Raw genomic sequence first — 19887 nt, 5'->3', positions numbered from 1 at the left:
CTCTCTCTCTCTCTCTCTCTCTCTCTCTCTCTCTCTCTCTCTCTCGCTCTCTTTCTCTGCCTGCCTTTTAATCCAATCAAGTCAATTAATTAGGCACAAACGCCACCATTGATGTAATCACAAGGCGGAACTCCTGGAGCTTGGGCTGAGGCGACAGGCGGGCCTCCGGCTAAACCGTTCTCAGGAGATTAAGCATCCACATGTCCCGCCAGCAGGGAGGCTATCCCACTTTGCGAGACGCTCCTTCCTCACTCTGGAAAGGAAACGTTGAATTGATCGTTTTGCAGCAACGTGAAGTCAACTACCAGGCCCACCACTGGAGGTTCCCGGGGTCACCATGCCTGGTGATGGACTGACCATCAAGAGCCGCATCAGGAAGTTGCTGAGCTCGCCGTCGGACAAACATGGGAAAGACTGTAGGGACAACCTGGCCAGCAAGGCAAGTATACATAAATGAACAACAACACAGTGATAGATGATCAGCCAGTTTGTTGACATCTGGAGTTTGTGCCTATGAGCTCTACTGCAATTTGGCAGCGCTCATCTAATATATGTTGTTATTGTTGCGAAACCCGAATTTTGATACATTTAAATGGTATTTTGTCCCAAGTTTCTCGGGAAATTGAAAATACTCAATGGTCTTAATATCAATGTTCCGCCAAACACTGACTGATGTTGCTTTGTAGGTTACGTTGGAAAAGGTTCTAGGCATCACTGCTTTGGGCAACAGCTGCCTGGCCTGTGACCCCAAAACTGGACTGGTGGCTTATCCTGCAGGGTGAGGAAGGGTGCAAAAAAAAAAAATATATATATATATATAGCTGAAAGGTTTTTCTTTTAAATGGATTTCATCCCCCCCAAAAGTTTAACTTTACCAACATGTACTTTTTTTCTAGTTTTTTTTGTTTGTTTCCATCATATTTTAGTTCATTTCAATCAGACTTAAACTTGTTTCAATCACATGAGTTCATTTTGATCATGCTTTTATTAATTTCATCCAAACGTGTTTCTGTAACACTTGAGTTTGTTAATCACAAGTTCTTTCTTATTTGAGTGTGCTTTAATTGTACTTTAGTTCGTTTTATTGTTCTTGTGTGTGTCGTATAATCCATCCTGTAGTTGTTATTTAACAGTACACTGAACAAAGCTAATAGCAGCTTAACAGCGATTACTCACATTGGTCCCATTCCAGTACATAAAGCTGCATGCATGTTTTCTTTTTATTTTGCATGTATTGATTGTGTGTGCGTTGTGTAGGTGTGTTGTGGTATTGCTGAACCCCAGAAAGAACAGACAGCAGCACCTCATCAACACGTCAAGGTGAGCTGGTTTACATTGAAATGGCGGCAATGTCAATGCATGATGGATACATCGCATATTCCTCGTTGCAGGAAGACCATCACGGCTCTGTCCTTCTCTCAGGATGGCAAATACCTGGTCACAGGCGAGGTGAGGCGCACATCTTATTTGCACGCTAATGGAACATCCCAGGCGTCTATCCGAACTGATTTTGGGGTGAGAGGCAGGGTATGGCCTGGACTAGTTTCAAGCCAATATTATTGTAGGACACAAACAGACAAAAAAAGCATTCATGAAAAAATGTCATGAGCAGAATTTGTCAGTCATCATCTATGAATTATTCATTCAACTAACAATAAATTGATTTATAAAAGCTGTTGAAAAAATGTTTAGAAATGTAATGTCAATAAAACTTGACAGTCAACCACAGCAACTCGTAAAATATCCTTCATGCTGTGGTTTCATTGAGAAAATCCCCTGCAGGATTTAGGTGCACATGCACATGCCGGTCGATTAAGGATTCAGTGTTCCTATAGGCTGTTTTAGGATCACCGATTGGCATCTATGGCTTCTGGAAACAAAGTGCCAGCGTAATCTGTCCCAATGGGCCAATCAAAGCTGATTAAAGGACTTCACTGTGGAAGTGGATGGGTGTATGCCAGTTATTGTGACAGCAGAGCAAAGTTCGATAGCAAGTTGGCCCCTGTTTTGCCTCTTAATAAAACGGGATTATTGCATCGGCATTCTTCTTAATTGGGCCAATTCGAAAACAGAGACCTTTTATTTAGTCATTTGCATATTTGCAGGGTTTACTCATTGTGGATTGCGAATGTCTGATTTGTTCGGATTTGAAAAGAATTTTCCCAAGTGTATTTCTATTGTAACAGACACCTGCATTTTTTTTTCAAAACTGGATAGAGGGATAGATGATGGATGGAAACGTTACTATAGTATAGTGTCTCTTGTATTGTACCGTCTTCTCGATATGCGAGCCAACTCTTCTGGTGTCCTCCTTGCTGGACGACCTATCTCACCTATTAGCTCTGACCTTGACTTTGCCATTTTAAAACGATAGGTGGTGGAAATAGCTCAGTGATCCCTTACAGAGCGAGCGACAGAGAGAGAGAGAGAGAGAGAGAGATGTGAGAGGGTTACAAGTCTTGCAACTGTGTAGCCAAAGAGTAATCTCTACACTCTGCCTTGACATTGAAACCTCAGAACAAAACACCACAGTCTCCATTACGTTTTCATGCACCACCAGTGCTGCTTTACTTGACCTAATTTATTCTTTATTTCAGACCCAGAGGGATCCATACTACAGAGTTTAAAAAAAAGGAAAGAAATGAGAGGAAAATCACAAAAAAATCAATTTAGTCCGATTTAACCATACTTTAGTTTAATTGAAGCTAATCGTGGGTTATTGTTTTTCCCTATCATGTCTGCTATACATAATATAAATAATATACTTGAGTTCATTTTAATCATACTTAAGTTTGTTTTGAGAATGGCCTTTTTTTTTGGTTTCTTCTTCTGTTCTATTCTCTTCTTCGATTTAATCGTCATTTTGACTTTAACTGAACTGGTTTGCTTAAAAAAAATAAAAAAAAAAGCAACTCAACATTCGGACCGATTGCTTCCACAGAGCGGCCACCTTCCCGCCGTGCGACTGTGGGACGTGTCGGAGCGCCGGCAGGTGTCTGAACTCCAAAAGCATGAATACGGCGTCTCCTGTGTGGCGTTCTCACCCGACGGCAAGCACATCGTCAGCGTGGGCAACCAGCACGACATGATGGTTAACGTCTGGGCGTGGAAAGTATGTGTGCAACTGCCTACTTTATACTGCACGAGCACTTGAGTTTGTAACATGTTGGTCCTTTTATCGCAGAAGGATGTGGTCATCGCTGCCAACAAGGTGTCCAGCAAGGTAACGGGCGTGTCATTCTCTGAGGACAGCTCTTACTTTGTTACCGTGGGCAACAGACATGTCAAGTTCTGGTATCTGGACCACTGCAAGGCCAGTAAGGTACTACTCGCATACTAACCTCGCATTTAATGACTGTGATGGTTTATCATAAAACCTCGAAATCGGACTTGAGTTTGCCGTAACACAGTGGAGTTTGTTTTAATCATACTTGAGTTCATATCAGTCACACTTGAGTTTGTTTCAATTCGACTTGTGCACATTTGAATCCTACATTTGTCTGTATTAATTACACCTGAGTTCATCTCGGCCATACTTAAATACGTTTTAGTCAGAATTATGTTCGTTTCAGCCATTCTTTACTTCTTCTCAGTCACACTTGAGTTTACATTAGTTTCAGTCATACTTTTGTATCTTTAAATAATGCATTGTTCTCTATTAATTATTCTTGAGTTTATTTAAATCATACTTTTAGGTCATTTTAATCATACAGTCAACAGTGAAAATACTGTTAATTTGATTTATTCTTTTAGTTAATTCCAATCACACATTATTCCCTCGTCATCACATTTTTTTTTTTCAATCCCACTTGAATTTGTGTCTCTTCTTCGGTACACTTCACCTGGTCAGCTGTGACCGCAGTAACTGAACTTGTGTGCAGAGCAATTTAGCCGAACGCTGGCACGGTTCGCTTGTGCTGGACATTTGTTCACGAGCACTGAATCACGGCTCTCTATCGGTTATAAAATATATGTTAGGGTACATTTGGAGGCTAATGAGCCAAATCATGAGCTGGTCTTGTTTTTAGGCCAGCACCCCGATGCCTTTGCTGGGCCGTTCGGGTCTGCTGGGTGAGCTGAGGAACAACTTCTTCTGCGACGTGGCCTGTGGACGAGGCCAAAAGTCCGAGTCCACCTTCTGCGTCACGTTCTCTGGCCTGCTGTGCGAGTTCAACGGCAACAGGATGCTGGATAAGTGGGTGGACCTGCAGGTAAAAACGATTTGCAATAAGGTATTCAAGTGTAGTACACACTTCACACACTTCATTTGGTATCTAACACTAAACAGTAGTACTGTACTGTACTATATGAGTGACCTATTCTTCTCCGTGTTGTTCAGACCAGCGTGGCTCAGTCACTGTCTCTGTCCTGGGACCGGATCTTCTGCAGCTGTGCTGACGGAACAGTACGAGTCTTCAGCCCACTAGACCTACGTTTTGTCTGCACACTGCCTCGACCACACCCCCTCGGAGCAGACGTCGCGTCCGTCACCCAAGCCAGGTGAGGAAGCGCAGGCAAGCACATAAACACATACCTACCCCCACAACATCACTTTAGACATCAATTAAAGCGACAGGTGGACAAAAACCCTGAGCGATCTTTCCCGTCTGTCTCTCCTTCCAGTCACTTACTCTGCAGCCAGATGGATGCCCGTTACCCGGACGCCACGGCCGTAACATACGACCCCATCAGCCGCTGGCTAAGCTGTGTATACGCCGACCACAGCGTGTTCGTGTGGGATGTCACCGACCTCACCCGGGTGGCCAAGGTCCACTCTGCCCTCTTCCATGCCGCCTGTGTATGGGACCTAGAGGTAAGCTAACCTGCATTCTGTGATAAAAATAAAAAGAGGAAAAAGAATTGTTTCAATATGCTTTTTTTTCTCCTTGTCCTCCCGAGGTGCGTATATAGACTATTAAAAAAAATAAATAAAAAATCCAATTACAATAAAAAAAGAAGGATTCTCTAAAACATTACAATACAATTCCAACGTAATAACATTACAAATACATACATCCGCATACATAAACAGTCAGGAAATATTTTCTTTTAAAAAGCAACAAATAAATCCTGATTGACCCATACAGGCTGTTCTATACACATTTTTTTATTATGTTCGCAAGATCCTATTGTGGACTAAATGCTCCCTCAGATGTTTCCGGATATTCCTGGGGAGATGGTGGCGAGTGTGCGGCCCGTGTGCGCATTTCTCAGCTGCTCGTCCGACAGCACCATCAGACTGTGGCACGTGGATGAGCGCACCCATGTTCATTCTCGGAACATCCTCAGCACTGTCAGTTTGACTTCATTAAAAAAACAAACAAAAAAACAAAAAAAAAAAAAAAACATACAATACAATTTTTTAAAAACTGCTCATGTCTTTTGCTTTGTTGTTGTTGTGGTCAAAGGACCTCCTCAAGATCATCTATACGGGCACGAGCACGGCTGCCTTGCAGGAAGCAGAAAATCTGACCAACACGGATGGACAGCCGGTGGAAAGCAGGGTGGGCGTCCGCACTATCTGTGTCAGCCCAGATGGGAAACACTTGGCGTCCGGAGACCGCGACGGAATTCTCAGGTCATTTCTTTCAATGCGGGAAAGATGATTTGTGACAATGGATTGGTCACGGACTGAATTGAATTTGTATTTCAAAGCACCGCTTGCTGTCATTTAATTGTACAGGCGTGCCTACTATCGTGACAAACAATTCTGATACAGTCGATGAAGCTTGGCCTTGTTTGTTGTTCTGTTCAGAATCCATAACCTCAGCAGCATGGAGGAGATTCTTAAAGTGGAAGCTCATGATGCTGAAATCCTCTGTCTGGAATACAGCAAACCACAAACAGGTCAACAGCGCACATGTATAATGTCAATCCTTCCTTCTTTCCTTCCGTCATTTCTTCCTGTCAGACCATCCTTGTTTCGCTTTCACCTTCCATTCTACTTTTATTCCTACATTCTTCCATCCTGATACACAACAAGGTGAATTCTGCATCGTATTGAATAGTTTGGTTCGCGTGCAGGTCTGCAACTTTTGGCCACGGCAAGCAGAGATCGTCTAATTCACGTGCTGGATGCCACCTCCGACTACAGCCTTGTGCAAACGCTGGACGAGCACTCGTCCTCCATCACGGCCGTACGCTTCGCCGGTGAGCCTACTGAGACCCTTTAGTCCTTGTGCGCACCGCTTCTTTAAATAATACATAACTATTGATTATGCGTGCTCACGTGGGCCTTAATCTTATACTGTATGGACAAAAGAATTGGGACATAACACAGACAGGAGGAAAGCAGCAATCAATCGTGTCATCTTTTGATTGGTCACGTTTGCAAGTAGCAATGATGCGAGCGTCGCATGTTGGATCATAACTTAAAAAATGATTATGTTTACATTAATAGGCATTTTTTATTGTTTCTTATTGGAACACCAGAAAAAAAAATCACCATTTGTAGTACATTAAAGAAAACGTATCATAGGATTCTTATTAATGAGAGGCCTTTTGACGGAATACTGTGCCCCAATACTTTTGTCCACATTGTGTATAATACATAATTTGATTTATTCTGTGAACATACAACAATTTGAATTTTTCCTTACAGCCACTGACGGCAAAGTGAGGTTGATCAGTTGTGGGGCAGATAAAAGCATCTATTTCCGCACCGCACACACGGTAGGTACACACACTCTCTCACACACACACACACACACACTCTCTCACACACACACACACACACACACACACACACACAGACACGCACATTCACATACATGTGCCTCACCTTAAATCTGCCGTAAGTAGCTTAGCATAAAGTGTGGACCAGCAAACCTTTTCCAATCAGGGTCCATTTGTTTTTTGTGCTCATTCTTATTCGCCGCCTGTGAATGTTAACTTTTATGGGCCGTGATAAACAACCGCTTGTTAGTCACCACTAAGATTTATGGAGCTCTTTGCACAGCCAAAGCCAGCATCCTCATAATCGCACAGCATGGTTAATGAGTGCCAACACCGCTTCGAACGTTTGTCAACAGATATAGGAGGTAACCCTCAGTTCCAACGGAGGTAAATACACATTATTCTTCTACGAGAAAATGAATGTTTTTTTGTTTTTTTTTGTTTTTTGTTTGTTTTTTTACAAAAAGAAAGAGGACACACTCCCAAAGAAAATGCTCAAAATCCAGCAATGGGGGGGACACGTCAGCACCTAAAATTTTTTTCTTTTTTTTTTTTGCCAACTTGCTAAAAAGAAACTTTGCATGAATCCTGCACCCGAATGTGCTTGTATGTAACATGAATGTGAAATATAAAATATACTGTGTAATATTTTCCTGCATGTGTATCTTATATATGATGTTTTTTTGCAGAACGACACAGGAACGGAGTTCAGGTGTTCTCACCACACGGTGAGGAAGACCACACTGTACGACATGGGCGTGGAACCCAGCTGCAAACACGTGGCGGTGGGCTGCCAGGATGTATTGTAATATTTACATTTTATATGTGTGCGTGTGTGTGTGTGTGTGTGTGTGTGTGTGTGTGTGTGTGTATGTGTGTGTGTGTGTGTGTGTGTGTGTGTGCGTGGGCGCGTGTAAGGTCAGGTGTTTTTGTATCAACAGGATCTTCAACATCAGCAATGGCAAACAGAAGAAACTGTACAGAGGATCACTCTGTGATGACGGCAGCCTGCTTAGGGTGAGAAGGGCTGCTGATCTGAGATTACCTGTGCATGGTGGACCAAATAAAGTGTGCGTGCGTGCGTGTGTGTTTGGTGTTGCAGGTTCAAATAGATCCGTCTGGTCAGTACGTGGCTGCTAGCTGCTCCAACAAAAACATCAGCATCTTTGACTTTCGCACTGGAGAGTGTGTTGCCACCATGTTTGGCCATTCAGGTAAAAGACATGGTGACACATAGGAATGTGAACGTTATAGGGGTGAAAACATTGTAATTGGGATACGTTAAGACAAGGTTCGAATACATCATAAATGGTCGTCGTACAGGACAGCACCGCATTTGTCCATGTGAGGTCATAAATTTGGTTTCATTAGACCAGCAGATAGCCAAAGACAAGCAGTGCATCCCACTTGTTGCGTGTTTCAGAAATTGTGACTGGTCTGAGGTTCACCAACGACTGCAAGCATTTGATCAGCGTGTCAGGGGACAGGTGAGGATGTCATTTCAGTCCACATGGGACAAAACATTGTCAGTGAAAATAATGACTCAGTACTAACCCATTGTTCTTTTGTTTTCATGGCATAGCTGCATATTTGTATGGCGTCTGGCTCCAGAGTTGACCATAAGCATGCAACAGAAGCTGTTTCAGCTCCGACAGCCACTCAAGAGTGCCGGCTTCAGGTGACCTCACCTTCTCGTCCCTCTTTTTCCCCCAGATTCCGCCAACTCTTGATTTTCATTTTTGACAATTGATGGGCAGGCGAGAGGTGCACAGCGCTCCTGCTCTGGTGGGGCTCTCCTCAGACAGCGAGCGCGACGACGAGGACGGCGCCGTCCACCGAGACTCCGATGGCCGCGAAGACGACTCCAGTAACAACGCGTTCACTGACAGCAGCCACGGAGAAGATGACGCGTGCGGCTCGGAAGAAGCACCTTACTGGGAGCCAGCAAAAGTAAGTGGCAGGCACTTCTTCACTGAATCTTTTTGGAGCATCTTACTGTATAATCTTTTCATGGGCTAACATACTTTGGTGGGTGGGGGGGGGTACTAGAATCAAATGTAATTGCGCATCCACAACAATAGGTGGCAATGGCGCGCTCATTGTAATGGCGTATTCCTTTTTTTGTTTTCTTGAGTGTTAATAAGGGGACAATGTTAGTGTTAACAATTTTATTGATAAATGATACTTTTTAAAGTCTCGGGGTAGAGTGATCGGGCGCAATATTTTCTTCTTCCTAGGGGGGCATAACAGAAAATAATTGAGAAGCACTGATATATTTGTATTTTATTATTTGTAATAAGAATTTAATATTTTGCTTACTTAAAAGCCCCCCCCATATTGTTTCCAGCCCGACTTAGCCACGCCAGTCGCCAGTCGTCGTCCTCGCCGTCGCTGGTCTCATCGAAGGGGCTCTCTGGAGCTGAAGGTTAAGTCCATGTTAGAACTGAGGCAGCTGGAGACCTTCACTCCCAGCAATCACGCCGACACGGAAGCATGCAGTAGCACCCCCGTTCTCCACGACTCCGTTCTGAGCTCGGATCGCCCCGATAAAAAAAACTTACGTCAGCCTATCGTCGGCTGTGATTGGCTATCGCCTGAAGGCGCGGAGAGTTCCGAAATGATCTGGGTGGTGAGGGAGGATGACGAAGATGATGCGGCTCTACAAGATAGGTACAATCATGTTTGTACACAATCTCATAATGCCGCCAAAAGCAGCATCCAACATATTGACACCCACAAATCGATTCGCTTCACAGGAAGCGTCAGGTGCACAGACAGAGCCAGGACAGCTATAGCCCGGACAGCGCCTGCTCGATGGGCTATGACAGCCGAGGAACCAGTCCCGATGGCATCCTGCATGGTAAGACTTGTAAAATTAGAAGGAACTCTTGCGTGAAGCTCAGCCTAAAAACAAGTATCAACAGATTCTGCAGACAACGCGTCCCTTAGCCCGGGCAGCTCGGAGGATGAGCAAGAAGAGGGAGCAAAGGCAAAGGCGGCCATTGTGGACGAGGCCGGACAAGAAGATTTCCTCAGGCAGAATTTTGAGACACTGGCGGACGCCTGCAACCCAGGTAGGATGATCTTAATGCTTCTGGATTTTTCTAGGTTATTGTTTGATGTCGTTGTTGTGCCACTTGCAGCCGAGCTGAGCAGAGTCCTGAGGCTCAGCATTTCTTCACGCTTCCTGGCCAGAGGAGATCACAGCAGGTACGTAGCACCACTTCAAGGAGGTACAGGTCGAGTCTAATAACATATACATTTGAACTACATTGTTGTGAAAGACCATTGGACACCTGCTTTTATTATGCGTTTCAATATGACAGGCACAGTGTCTCGCCCTCAAGGGTTGAATTTGCTAAAAAAAACAAAAATGAAGTAAAAATTCAAGACATTTGTCAAAATTGAGAGACAACAGATTCTAAGTTAAACAATTCATACAAAAAAAAAAAGTCTCACAGTTCATCTTAAGCACCACTTTCAGAAAGTGATTTGCCCCCCCCAAGACAGTTCACATTATACTTTGCTCATGTGCGTGCAGGCGAGAGCCTCTGTTTTCCAAAGCAGGCCACGGGCTCTCCCACAAGCCTCCTGTTTCCAAAGTGCGCCCCTTGATGGAAAACGAGCAAAGCAGTACCACAGAGGACAAGAGCCCTGTGTCCCCGAGCGTCTCCCAGGGGCCAAAGTAAGATATCACCAGATGGTGAATTCAAAAGTGGCATTTAGTCAATTCTGATTATTCTGATTCTTATTATTCTATATTTTTTGTCTCACTAGGCTCGTCACAGACTCCACAGTCATCCTGAGACCCCAGAAGAAGACCACATTGGGGTCCCACATTTGGAGATTCTCCACGCCGCCATCCAAACCTCCGCTGCCTGACAGAAACGCCAGTCTGCATAAGTCCCAGTCCGTTCAGAACCTCACCATCGCCTGTACGTTACCTTTCCACTGCGATTCCATAACAGTATACCGCATTTACATTGAAGTTTTAAAAAAACTACTGACTCCTCCCCACAGCTCCGCGATCTCCGCTGCCCTGTGAGAATAAGGAATCGGGCAAAAGACCCCAGTATCTCCTCCTGGACCGAGGCCCTCTCAAAGCCTCGTCGGCGCGCGCGTCTTCGCCCTCGCCAGGTTCGCCGCAGTCTCCTTGCTCCTACATGAACCCCACAGCCAGCTCCATGGCCAAAAGCAGCCGCTCATTATCCGTGGGTGAGGGCGTCCACATCGGCCTCGACCTCCCCCACTTCCCCAAGGCCCGTAGGTCCTGGGGGGATCTGGACGTAGTAGAGACGTCTTGGCATCCCCTCGCTGCCGTCACGCCGACGTCCTCTCGAATCCCTCAGCCCAAGCAGCCTCTCAGCCCTCGACGCAGCTTGGAGCTGAAAGCTGGCTCCTTTTGTCAGGGAAGTCCAACAAAAGCTTCCTCTCCCACCGTGGGACCAGCGTGTGAGGTCGCATCCTACACAGGTAAGGCAACGTTTACAATATGTTCTTCCCGACGGGCTCTGCAGCTCCATTTCAGCCCACCGCAGGCAAAACGGGACGGTTCTGAGACAACGAGGGGGGGATGGGATGGGCAAACCGTTATTGCTGTGGAAGTCCACTTCCTTAGTCAGCTGCCATATTTCGTCAGTAGAAACCTGATGAACGCGAGGGACCTCCTCCGAACGTAGCGAGTGGGCCAAGAATATACTGGCAAAGGGAAATAAATGCCCCAAATCCCACAGCGCCCTCTGTTTCAGGAAATGTGGCTGCCGGGACCACAACACGGATTTGTTCCTTTTTTTTGAATCTATGTTTCTTCTTTTATGTGTAAGGTTCAGCAGAGAAGAACAAAGTGTCGACTTCCGAAGGCTCGTCGCCTGAAGTGCTCCCCGTGGTGGTGGAACATCCACTCACACATTCAGGTCTTTCTCCTCCCGCCGACCTGTCGTTTCCGAGCTCTCCGTTTCCATTCCTTCGACCTCCTACTCCTCTTCGTCCTTTTCGTCGTCACTCTGCTTCGCACTGGCCGCCGCAAGCTTGCGTTTCGACCTCTCTGTCTCCGATGGCCTCCCGGCAGTGCCATGCCGGTGAGTGTACTTGCAATGCAGGCAACAATTATTGGGTTGTTTGTATTCTCTTGAGGACAACTCTTCACTTTTTCACAACAGTGTGCACAGACGTAGCTTGAAAATGTGTGTGTGTGTCGTTATAATGTTCCATTCGTCAACTCTTCACTTTTTCACAACAGTGTGCACAGACGCAGCTTGAAAATGTGTGTGTCGTTATAATGTTCCATTCGCTATATTTTTACTCGTGTTTACTCCGCAGGTGATTCCATTACTTTGGAAGTGTGCAAGCAGGCCGCAAGTGAGCTTCATTGCAGTCTGAGGCGAACCGTCACGCTCTACACCGAGGTCAGTGTGTGTTTATCGTGTGATGCCCTGAGAGAATGTTTGAAGATGGAAGCCGGCGGTTGGCTGATTTTGTTGCTGTATGATGAGACAGTGACTCAACTCAATTCACAACATTCAGCAGTTTGGCAGATATGGCGGTTACAATTCCTCAAAGAGGCTTCAAGCTGTTTAGTGCCACTCGGAAAAAAGTGGGGGATGGTGATGGTGGTGAAAATTGATTTCGAAATAATAAAATCGAAATAATATAAATCTATATCTAAGTAATTCTCATATCTAAAGAATTCTTTTGAACCACAATTGATTCCCATCGATTCAGTTTTTATTTATTCACACTATTGTCAGATGCATGTTATTTCTGTGACCACTGTAGGTTTTCCTTCTCACTTATTTCTGTTTACATCAGGTGCTCCACAGCTCTCCGGACTGCGGAGAAGAAGTCTGTCAGGAGATGGTGAAGGTTTTGTCTGGGGCGTTGACGTCGACCAAGGCCGAGCTGGACCTGTTGCCGAGTTCCTGGCCACCCAACAGTGCCCCCTGGGGCTCAGAGGTCAAAGGTGAAGGTGACAAAGCCCTGGCTCTGTTGGAGCAGTATGCAGAGCTCTTGCTCAAGTCAGTGGAGAGAAAGCTGGAGAGCAAGATGTGAAACAGAGGGCGAGCTTCTATTTTCAAAACGCCGATGGTTGCTCTAATTTTCTAAACGACAGTTGTTGCCTTAGCTCTTTTTCGCTTGTTTTTTACATGTTGAAATTGTCTTTTTAAAACAATACAGTCTACAATACAAATTCAGAAAACCAGTTTCTGTTTTCCACAAAAAAAGGCGGTTGGCTACCCTACAAAAAAAAAACCAAAAAACAAAAAAAGGATTTAAAACAAATGCGCAACTAGGGGAATCCACAGGTGCCGGCCTGCAAGTATGTGGGAGTTGACAATCGTGGGCCGCTCGCTGCCCATTCCTGAACTTAGCTAAAAGTAAATATAACAATCAGAAACTTAATTGTGAAAAAAAATAATATATATTATAAATTGTGCAACATTTTTGATGTTGTGTGTTTGATGATTGTTTCTATGTGCATTGTACATATAAAGTCCATGAAATGGGAAAAAAATGGATTAATTTATTTCTTTGTGTTTTTGTTTATATTTAGGATAAATTTTTAATGTTGCATAACATTTAGGGCTGCACAATATATCAAAAAAAAAAAAATAGCATCACCCCGATGATGGCAAATGAAACATTCACATCGCACAGACGTGTCATAAATTTATACTGATAGAATATACTGATGGTATATTAACCTATTGGTAGACCATTGTGCATATAAATTATAAATATAAAAAAAGAAATAAACGTAATTATAAAAAGCCCCAGCTGATAGGGATTTCTTTTTAATGCCGATTATGATAAACGATTATTCAACTGAAATGTTAATTGTTAACTGGTACCAACGTATAAATGAGCATATTAAATTTACATTTGAAAATCAAAAATTGAGAGAAACCTCAACATTCTGTTGGAGGCTATTTAATGGTTTAAAAAACATTCATACAAATTCATAAGTGGTCGAATGCACACGTTGAAAACAAAGCTGTTTAAATATAATGCGTATACATTCATCAATATTAGTGTGGCTTTAGTGGTGAAGGAGCGTGTAACACATTTAATCACACTTACGAAATGTCAATATCGTGTTATGTTCATTAATCGATAAATTTGTGAGGCAGTCCTACGGAAGTGTCTCCACATTGACAAAAGTGAGGACGACATCGTGCAGGATGTTGATTCTGTTGATCTGGTTGAGCTCGCGGACACGGTGGCGGAATTCAAACAACGGAATGTTGTTGACCGCCACGCGGAACGAGTCCTGTGTGCACAAGATCTTCATCTGAAACGCATGCGCACACACACACACACACACACACACACACACACACACACACACACACACACACACACACACGATCAGTGAGCATTTTACTTTAGGAGCAACTGTAGAAGTACCCCACCTGGTCCAGCTGATGCCACTATTTTGAAACCTGTTCTCTTTAACGCTAAATTGTCTTTGATATTCATGGAAACACGCACAGTAAGCCTAAAAGCTCGAAAAAACACATACAGTAGGCCTAAAAGCTCGAAATTGTTTTAGTAGACAATTGCATAGATAGATGAGGTTAGTCGAAGTCCTAATCGTTTATGTCGTTGACTTTGGCGGATCCATTGTACTTTTTTTATTTTGGTTAGTGAGGCTATTGAGCAACAACACGAGACCGCGACTGACCTCCAGGAGTCTCCCTGTGGGGCGTCACTTCCCTGATCTAGGATCAGCTTTCCCAATCGCCTTTCCAACCCTTTCCATCTTTTCAGCCAAACGTTAGCCTGACATTCAACCCGAGGAGAGGTCACCTGGAGTCAGTCAAGGGCGTCATGTGTCTGAGCTCATGTGCAGACCAGGTGGTGTTGCAACTCATCCTTTAGCTCACCTCAAAGGGGCTCCCCAGGGCAAAGGGGAAGGGTCCCTTCAGGTCCCTCTCCTCCGGACCCCAATGCTCGCCCACCTTGTGATTACGCACCAACACTTGCTTTCCCCCTTCACCGAAGCGAGGGTTGATGTGGAAGGCGATGTCATTGCCTCGTAGGAAGTTTATAGTGAACCTATGAAAATATCGTTTGATGAATACCTTAAATGATTGAAATTTGAGAGGATAAGTGGCGCTTTGTGTCTTTTTAGGAGATTCTTGGGGGGCCTACTAATAACTTGGTAACCAGTTTCTTGTTAGCTTTAACTCATCTGCATTGATAGTATTTACCCCTTGTTGGATCAAAATCTTGACCCAACGTACCAGGTGAAATCCTCAACCTAATACACTGGGTATAAATATAGTGGAGCATTGGCTCGTTTCCATTTGGACCCAGCGCTGGCCTGGCTATTTCACCCAATATGGGTTACTTTGAACCCAGCACTTTTCAGAGTGTGGTAATCCTCCCCTGGAGTACTTACATTTTCGCATTAGGTTTTATCTGGCCCAGAATGGTCATCATCATCTTGTCGTAGACACCTCGAGCCAGGTTTAGATTGTATGGTACGCTCTAAACGTCAAAACCGAACCAAGAACAAAAGCATTATTACGGAAGTCACTCATCATTTTTTCTGCGTTGTTACTTACTAGTGGTCCTGACGTTGGCGGCAGCCAGTGTTTCGGCATCAGGGCCGGGTTCTGTCCGGGCCATCCTGGCTGTCCGGGGTTGTAAGGCCAACCAGGATGGGCAGTCCATGTTGGCAAAGATGGATGGAGGCTCGGAGATAGAGCATGAGCAGGGGCAGAAACGGGAGCGGGTGCTGGAACAGGAACTGGAGATAAAGCCGGGACCTGAAAGGGTACCTGAGCCTGAACCGGAGGTTGGGCAGGCTGGTACTGGCCAGGCCAACAAGGCTGGCAGATTTGACTCGGAGCCGGAGCCACGGTCGGAGCCGGAGCTGAAGCAGGGATCATGCTTGCAGGTGGGGCAGGCGAGGGTGTTACGATCTGAGGTGGGACCGGAAGAGGGCTGGGTCCAGAGACGGGCAACGGTTGAGTCCCCAACCAGCATGGAGTGTTAGGCTGCCCGGTCCAGCACGGTGCAGGTTGCGAGGCCTGAAACATGAACGCAACAAATACATGCATTTTGATGTCGTTTTAATGCTGACATCATTAAAATTATAGGCTGAACTATGTAGCCGGACCTGCTGGGTGGGCTGGACCTGCTGCTGGGTGGGCAATATCTGCTGGGTGGCCTGCGCAGGCCAGCTGGGGAAGCCGGTCCCAGGCGTCTGGCCCGGCCAAAGGGCGCTAGTCTGTGGGGCAGAACCAGGGGGGCAGCTGCCACACAGAACGTCAGCATGCTGAAGGGGGGAAGGAGGTAGAGGAGGAGGAGAGGGTGAGGAGGGTGGAGGGTCAGGGGCCAGGATGGAGATACGAGGCAGAGAGAGGGTTGACAGTATGGAGGACACCAACTTGACGGTGCGACATTGACACAAGCATCAACATTCATGTTAAGATACAGGAAAAAAGCAAATATTCTTACCTGTGCTTGCATCTGATACTGTGGGGAGCTACTTACGTCCATGCTGCCTGGGCAAAACAAGCCGCTCCAAAAAAATCTGCGTAAAAATTTCAACAACAGTCGGTAATTTTTACACAAACACCACTAGGTTGACGTTAGGTACGCTGAAAAGTCTGCCTTCAGTGTTTGCAAAAAATGTTAACGTGAGGTTTGACGGAGTGCAATCTGATATTTCAACAAAAAAACATAAGCGGCTCCTCAAAGATCCTGAATTGTGTGAGATGGATTGTAGATTCAATAATCTTGAACTCTTAATGTAAATGAAAGAGAACATTTATCAAAGACTAACTTGTTCGTAGGTGCCGTCAATGCGATTGACAATGTGAGCTCGCCTATTTCCCCAAGTTGACTGAATGTTGCTGTGGTGGCACTAAGAGTCCGAAATGAACTGATGACTTGAGGAAGGACGGTGACTCACACAGATGACACAGAGGATCATTGAGTGTGAGGACAAGTCAACAATGTGAGTGTCCTGACTTCAGCACATTGTTTGCCCTTGTGACTGCTAATTAAATTAGGGTTCAAGTATGTACGTATAAAGCAAAAAGATACATAAATACAGAGATTAGGACATTACCCTAGCTCGCCTAAAATAACAGCGTAGGAAACTGCCAAAATATGTTTTTGGATTTTAATAAAGCAACGTGATTGAAATAGTTTTTAAAGCTAAAATCCAATTATTGTTCCATGCATTTTTTAAAGCTTTTTAAACAAATTATTTGTTTTTTACAAACTTATTACGTTTTGTTGCCAATATATTTTCAATATTTTTGACTATTTAAATGATATTTAAAAACTATTTTCTTTGTACAGCATATTAGATTTACATTTACATATGTAAGACTTTTTTGTTTCAATCCTATCATAATAAAAATGCTTACTTGTTAACGTTACAAATTCCCTTGCTGGGACAGAAGTTTTTTATTATCACATTATTATTATTCTTTTAGCCCATATTAAAGCAGCACTTCGTGATACTGGATGGTCTCTTTATGACAGGTTGGCTGATATATTTTTGAGCTTTTCATATATTATGTTCAATATAGTTTGCGTTGGTTGTCAGCCATACCAGAGGCAACTCTTTTTAATATTTCAACCCTCTTGTGTGCGGAAATAAGGTAAGCAAAACAGTTCTGATTCAGTCATCTCAGTATTTTACCATGTATCTTCATCTATATAATATTAAATGACTATATTTTAATGACCTTGTCATTGAGCATCAAGGTCTATAGCAAAATACTCAAAAGTATGTAACAAACGCTTACCTGTGGTGTTGGAGGTGGTGGCAGGCTGCTGTGTACTTGCTTATGCCTTTTAGTTGGCTGGGAGCAGTCAAGCAGGCAGAACTAAAATCTACTTTATATACACGAAAACATGCTCACTCACTGGACATGCCCACTTTTCAGCAGTGCCCCGGTAGTGTGACACATGAACATAACACGTAAGTGCATTTTTACCTCAACGCATCTATTAAATCTCCCGCCCCTGAAAAAACAGATGACGTTACTATCCAAGCAGGGTTCCCTTAAATAAAATAAATATTTCTAATGTGCTGATTACCTCCACCAGGGTTTATTTGTGTGCAACTTTCAGTCATTAATCGTTACAGTGCAATTTTTGTTTTTGTGTCTTTTCATTTCATTGACATTTAATTCTCACAAGTCACCGTTGGCATGGCAACAACTAAAGTAACTTACAGCGAAATGTGATTTGACCATATCAAGTGAGACAAGCGCTTGCTTCCATATACGTTTGCAATAAATCTTCAGGTAACAACATGACGAATAACACTCAGGATTTGACAATGGCAGTGGTTTGTCTGCGGGCATCCTTATTAGATTAGCCAACACACTAACAAAAAAGTCCTAAATTACAGCGAATCTTGGAATTCTTCAACATGATGTTTACTGGGTGACCTTTAATTGTATAAAAACAAGCAGATGCATTATCATTGATTTTGAATGAGGAACATGAAATGGTTATTTTAAAAAAAGGCAGTAGAGGTAAATATAATATGTAAATAGGAACATTAGATGAGTAAAACAAACATGTTGAAATAGAAATAGAATACATATTAAAATCACAGAACAAATTAAAAACGACCTCTCTGCATAAAATGAATAAGCAAAAAATGAACACTTCATCAAAATGTACATCTAAATACAAAATATTAACAAATAAATTAGAACCTAAAAGAATAGAAAAGCTAAACTGATCATGAAATGAGTAAAACAATCGAATGAATACAAAGATACATGTACATTAAATTTTAAAAATTATTGTACAGAAAATAACTTGAATGACTTTAGCAAAATGTGTCGAAAGTTGCCATTCTATCCTATCTTTTAAATACAGTATATATATTTTTATGTTGCGGTTTTTTTTTCGCCTCAGTAGGTTCCGTTTTAGCCGCACTTTCACAATACACCACGAGATGGCGCCGTCATCTTTTTCTATGACGTCACGCGATCAAACTGCTTCACTTTTAAACGCTTTCTGTCGTTTTTTACACTCCGGTTTGAGCCAAATGTCATTTTAAAGCTGAAGTATGACGGCCCTGTTGAGTCAAATTGTACATTTTAAGGTTATCAAAGCTCAACTCTCGAACCTGTGCATGCAAATCAACAGTGACGTCAGCACTAAACCCGGTATGTGTCGTTAATGTAATTGGAATGGAGCGTTAGCAGCGCTAACACAAGCACTACAGGAGCTGCTGACGACATGACGGCAACAACCCGCATTTACACTTAGGGAAGGAGGCTTCTCAATGATCGAGAGGGTGAGTTTATCCTCGGGGCTAACACAGGTGCACCGACACTTTCTCCCACGGTGCTCAACGCCCCACTCCGGCCACTAATTCGCTTCTCCGAGCGGCCCGGATGTGGCGCACAGCAGGAGAACTGCTCCCGGAGACTCAACATGGCGCCGTTGGCTCACACGTAACGCTACCCGACTCCTCTCTCGCCACAATCGCATAGGAGAGAACCGGAGAAAGCCACGGGACATGTGAGCTCTTCCACTCGGCGACGAGCAGGTGAGTGCCGGCGTGTGTTTGGATTCTATTTTGAGCGAGTGTAGTCAATGGTAGGTTGATGGTGGTGGAGGAGAAAAGCGGAGAAAGCGAACATTCGCCGCCGGGAAGGGCGAAGCTCTCTTCGGCCTAATGTGTCCGAACAATCGGGGTTCGGCTTGGCTCGATCCGGGCTGTGGCGACTCATTCATGCGGTAAGAGAGCTGTCATTTGCGGGGCCGGAGCGTGTGCGGTTGTTATGGCTGTCAGCTTCCTCGCCGCGCTTCGGCAGCTGTCCTTGGTAGTAGCGGGTGGGCATCACACATTCCCCATCCTGGATCGGAGTGCGTGTTTTTTGCATCATTTTGCATGCGTTGTTCTTATTCCCGTCGAACGCTGATAATCTGTTTAAGCTTCCTTTTAACTGTTTTATATGTCATGACCATATCGCTTCCACTGCTGGTATACTCCTTGTTTATTTTTGCAGGACAAATACTGTATGACAAGCATGAAACATGGTATACACACACACACACTCAGCCTTCACTGTGTGGTAATGTAGGGCAGGTAAATAAAGGGCGGCAGATAGCTGCATGTCAAATTCGTTGTGGGATTAGAATAGTGAAGTCAAGAGGAAAATTAAGTGCGCTTGCTGGGGTTCCCCCCTGACACTTGCTAAACTCATAATCGCCACGGGT

General features: G+C 44.2%; 3 protein-coding genes across 7 annotated transcripts in view; 2 read left to right on the top strand and 1 right to left on the bottom strand.

Annotated features, from left to right (window-relative positions):
• Positions 1 to 147: 147 nt before the first annotated feature.
• Positions 148 to 13186, top strand: LOC109523432 (mitogen-activated protein kinase-binding protein 1). Its single transcript, XM_019882586.1, has 30 exons — positions 148 to 439; positions 687 to 778; positions 1258 to 1320; positions 1392 to 1449; positions 2942 to 3112; positions 3185 to 3322; positions 4029 to 4211; positions 4340 to 4500; positions 4624 to 4813; positions 5153 to 5293; positions 5409 to 5578; positions 5756 to 5847; positions 6025 to 6150; positions 6602 to 6672; positions 7365 to 7475; positions 7594 to 7692; positions 7778 to 7889; positions 8099 to 8162; positions 8258 to 8353; positions 8433 to 8625; positions 9023 to 9345; positions 9432 to 9535; positions 9600 to 9749; positions 9819 to 9885; positions 10217 to 10360; positions 10453 to 10610; positions 10696 to 11148; positions 11499 to 11753; positions 11995 to 12080; positions 12484 to 13186. The coding sequence occupies exons 1-30, from the start codon at positions 338 to 340 to the stop codon at positions 12721 to 12723; spliced, it is 4413 nt and encodes a 1470-aa protein (XP_019738145.1). The 5' UTR covers positions 148 to 337; the 3' UTR covers positions 12724 to 13186.
• A 400-nt stretch (positions 13187 to 13586) lies between these two features.
• LOC109523413 (galectin-3) lies at positions 13587 to 17940 on the bottom strand. 3 transcript variants are annotated; one of them, XM_019882563.1, is made up of 8 exons: positions 17445 to 17940; positions 16141 to 16216; positions 15800 to 15958; positions 15243 to 15710; positions 15077 to 15165; positions 14559 to 14730; positions 14357 to 14481; positions 13862 to 13963 (listed from the first exon to the last, which is right to left on the bottom strand). In XM_019882563.1, exons 2-8 carry the CDS (start codon positions 16180 to 16182, stop codon positions 13960 to 13962), a joined length of 1059 nt encoding a protein of 352 aa, XP_019738122.1. In that variant the 5' UTR covers positions 16183 to 16216; positions 17445 to 17940; the 3' UTR covers positions 13862 to 13959. The 3 variants fall into 3 exon arrangements, with proteins under 3 accessions (XP_019738116.1, XP_019738122.1, XP_019738130.1); XM_019882571.1 differs by having other exon boundaries at positions 14357 to 14454; positions 17445 to 17938; XM_019882557.1 differs by lacking the exon at positions 14357 to 14481 and having other exon boundaries at positions 13587 to 13963; positions 17445 to 17823.
• A 623-nt stretch (positions 17941 to 18563) lies between these two features.
• The window catches only part of pak5 (p21 protein (Cdc42/Rac)-activated kinase 5), a 33781-nt gene continuing 32457 nt past the window's right edge, over positions 18564 to 19887 (top strand). For all 3 annotated transcript variants that reach the window (XM_019882509.1, XM_019882501.1, XM_019882474.1), the window contains exon 1: positions 18564 to 19213. The gene's annotated coding sequence lies outside the window, so the exon portion shown is untranslated. The remainder of the gene's footprint in view (positions 19214 to 19887) is intronic.

This window comes from Hippocampus comes, unplaced genomic scaffold (assembly GCF_001891065.2).
Source record: "Hippocampus comes isolate QL1 unplaced genomic scaffold, H_comes_QL1_v1.1 scaffold594, whole genome shotgun sequence".
NCBI classification, from domain to species: Eukaryota; Metazoa; Chordata; class Actinopteri; order Syngnathiformes; family Syngnathidae; genus Hippocampus; species Hippocampus comes.
The sequence above is the reverse complement of the archived record's forward strand: the minus strand, read 5'-3'. Positions and strand labels throughout refer to the sequence as shown.

Coding starts and splice junctions, on each gene's coding strand:
- LOC109523432 (XM_019882586.1), top strand. CDS start 338: ATGCCTGGTGATGGACTGACCATCAAGAGCCGCATCAGGAAGTTGCTG. Junction 779..1,257: donor CTGGTGGCTTATCCTGCAGG/GTGAGGAAGGGT, acceptor TGCGTTGTGTAG/GTGTGTTGTGGTATTGCTGA. Junction 6,673..7,364: donor ATTTCCGCACCGCACACACG/GTAGGTACACAC, acceptor GTTTTTTTGCAG/AACGACACAGGAACGGAGTT.
- LOC109523413 (XM_019882557.1), bottom strand. CDS start 16,182: ATGGACGTAAGTAGCTCCCCACAGTATCAGATGCAAGCACAG. Junction 15,959..16,140: donor AGTATCAGATGCAAGCACAG/GTAAGAATATTT, acceptor TCCCCCCTTCAG/CATGCTGACGTTCTGTGTGG. Junction 14,731..15,076: donor ATAAAACCTAATGCGAAAAT/GTAAGTACTCCA, acceptor ATATTTTCATAG/GTTCACTATAAACTTCCTAC.